This window comes from Octodon degus, unplaced genomic scaffold (genome assembly GCF_000260255.1).
Source record: "Octodon degus isolate 3935 unplaced genomic scaffold, OctDeg1.0 scaffold00054, whole genome shotgun sequence".
NCBI classification, from domain to species: domain Eukaryota; kingdom Metazoa; phylum Chordata; class Mammalia; order Rodentia; family Octodontidae; genus Octodon; species Octodon degus.
In genome coordinates, this window is record NW_004524630.1 from 11,041,684 (window position 1) to 11,044,450 (window position 2,767).

The window sequence follows — 2,767 nt, forward strand, 5'->3', positions numbered from 1 at the left end:
AAAAACTGTAAACACATAAACACTTACTATGTCCGACTGTCCCCGAATATCTTCAAAAAGTTGCTGGTATTTTAGAGCTGGAGTTTTGCCCTTAGATAAAATAAGTTTCTTCAGTGCCTGAGCTAATTCTTCTTTCCGTTTCCGAGACGTGGCACTCATTCCTGATTAAAAAAAAAAAATAAAATAAATCAATGAAAATATTTTTCTGTTAGAAATCAGTAAAAATATTTCTGTTAGGAAGTGAAATGCTTCATATTCTCATAAATATTCCTTCAGTAGTATCACCAAGAAAGGTAAGGGGACAGTTGTTGAATGTCACAACACACTCAAAAGCACAAGGAGATGTTTCTATAAACTAGTGGCAGCTACCGAGAACTGAAAAGACAGTCTACATAATCTGCCTAACAATAGTCATCACTTACTGAGAAACGAACTGTGGCGCGATGGCACTCTGGTAACCCCAGCCTTGGGAGCTCGAGGCAGGAGCAAGTTTGAGGCCAACCTGGGCCACACAGTGAGTGCAAGGGTAGCCTGAGCTGCACGGCACGGTCTTGTACTCCGAGACTCAACTGACTCTCCCTCCTCAGCTTCTCACGCAGTGGGGACGACAGCTGTACCCCGCTGCGTCCACATCCGGTGCTGAGGCAGCGCTCAGGATCCCCAGCTTGTTATACATTTTATTGTTCATTCATTAGGAAATGGATGGGGCAACTTTCATGAGATTACCAAAGTGACCCTGATCCAAAATGGTAAAGAACTACTTAGACATTTAAATGATTTCCAAAAGGTTTTTTGTTGAACGCAACAAACCTGCAGTGAGAACACAAACCTGTAGTGAGAATAGATATGTCCACGATGCCGGTCCGGGGGTCAGTCGCAGACTGCTTCAGAGCCTCCCTGTGGAGGCGCTTTGCCTCTTCCACATCAATTGCTTCAACTTTGTTTGAAAATCGGACTTTAGCATGGGCTTCTGCTAAACGAATTAAGGACTCCAGCTGCCGAGGGTACGCGGACACCATTCCTCGGCTACTGCCAATCTTTCTCATGTCCACATAAGCCTAGTACAGGTGGAGAGAAAAGCGAAACACCTGCTGACAACAGCCCTGGCTTTGTGGTCACACCTGGAACAGCTAGGGTTCTGTTACATGAACAATTCCTGGCTGGCTCCCCCGGGAAGTCAGGGAAGTCACAGCTTAGATCAAGGCCTTGGCTCTGAGCTCACGAAGTATGGAGACGGACGCACTTGTGTGCACACCCAGAACAAGGGGCTCCCCAAGGATTCCGCTAGCACTGTGCAGCTCTGGTGGGAAATGTGCTGGCAGGAGGCACTGAGAAGACTTCTGGGAGAAGGTGGGGTCTAGCACAGCTGTGAACAATACGTGGCAGAGGATGGGGGCACGGCTCACGGAGTAAGAAGTAGGTGGGAGCAGAGTACAGGATGACTTGGGGGCCCATATGAAAAAGGCACTTGGGCACCAATCCTGATGTACACCAGGGCTAGGGATCTGGTTAATAAAACATGAAGAGGATTATGAGGATAATGTTACAAAATATTTTCTTTTTCTTTTTTTACAAAATATTTTCATATATGACATAATTTCATTAAACTTTAAAAATTTTATCAACTGTACCCTTCATTTGAGCATTTTTGGTAACTGAGGATATAAAGCCAACTGAACCCTGGGAACCTTCCTATGATCAAACACCGAAACAACCTAAGGTGTGCCATGTATGCGCCACTGTGCACACACAAGGATGCTGAAAAAGAGGAGCCTACAATACTTTTCACTCATTTCAATTTTTACAAATAAGCAAATGAAGCTTAGGGAGACGGATAACTTGTTCAGTGATGAAGCTCCTAAGCGGCATCGTCTGTATCTGAACTCCCGTCTTCTGACCTTAAATTCATGATGCTTGTATTTAAACACAAAAAGTTTGCATACTATCAACATAATTCCTCCCCTTTTATAACATTTGGAAAAGCTGATTTTGTAACTTGGAAGAAAACAGTATTGCCAGGGAGACAGCCTGCCTGGCAAGTGCAGGGTCCTAAGTTCGATTCCCCAGTACAAAACAAACAAAAAACCAAAACCAAACCAAACCAAACCAAACCAAAAAAAAAAAAGCACAAAAAACCCAGTAATTAATGGAAAATGTACTATTTTTTTGAGACAGGATCTCTAGATAGTTTTAGGCTTGACCTCACTCTAGTCCAGACCGGCCTTGAACTCATGATCTTCCTGCCTCAGCCTCCTGAGTGCTGGGATGACTGCATGCATCACCATACTCAGCTATTACTCTTATAAAAAAAATAACCATTTAAGGGGGATGAGCTGCTAGGTCTACTCATGCTTTTTGTGGCAGGCTCAGCGGAACCTTCTGTGAGGCCTGGTTACCTCAATGAGAGCCTGGCTGGCCTCCTCGCTGAGCCGGGGCATGATGGTGCTGTGAGCATAAGCAATGTAGTCCTTTAGCACTGCCATGTCCAAGAACTCCTCCTCCATCTGCTCCTCACTCTGGTAGTACAGCGAGACCAGGTGATGGGCCAGACGCCTGTCGTACGCCTCATCCTGAGGGTCCAGCATGAGGAAGATCAGATCAAACCTGAGCAAATGGAGGAAAGACACGTCTTTGTAGTCGGCACACCAACATACCTAGGAAAAGAACTTAAAGGCTGTGCTGTCTCCTGAGGACCATCCAGAAGAACAGCTTCCAGTCTGCCAAAGGCTTGGTTGGTCAAATTCATCCCATGCTACCCCCTGCTCTT

The 2,767-nt window shown here is 45.3% G+C and overlaps 1 protein-coding gene across 1 annotated transcript in view; it reads right to left on the bottom strand.

Moving 5' to 3' along the window:
• Mcm4 (minichromosome maintenance complex component 4) overlaps positions 1 to 2,767 on the bottom strand; it is a 19,714-nt gene that overhangs the window by 2,076 nt on the left and 14,871 nt on the right. Inside the window, exons 13-15 of the mRNA XM_004633389.3 lie at positions 2,397 to 2,604; positions 830 to 1,058; positions 28 to 161 (exon numbers count right to left, since the gene is read on the bottom strand). Coding sequence (XP_004633446.1) covers positions 28 to 161; positions 830 to 1,058; positions 2,397 to 2,604 — 571 coding nt within the window. The remainder of the gene's footprint in view (positions 1 to 27; positions 162 to 829; positions 1,059 to 2,396; positions 2,605 to 2,767) is intronic.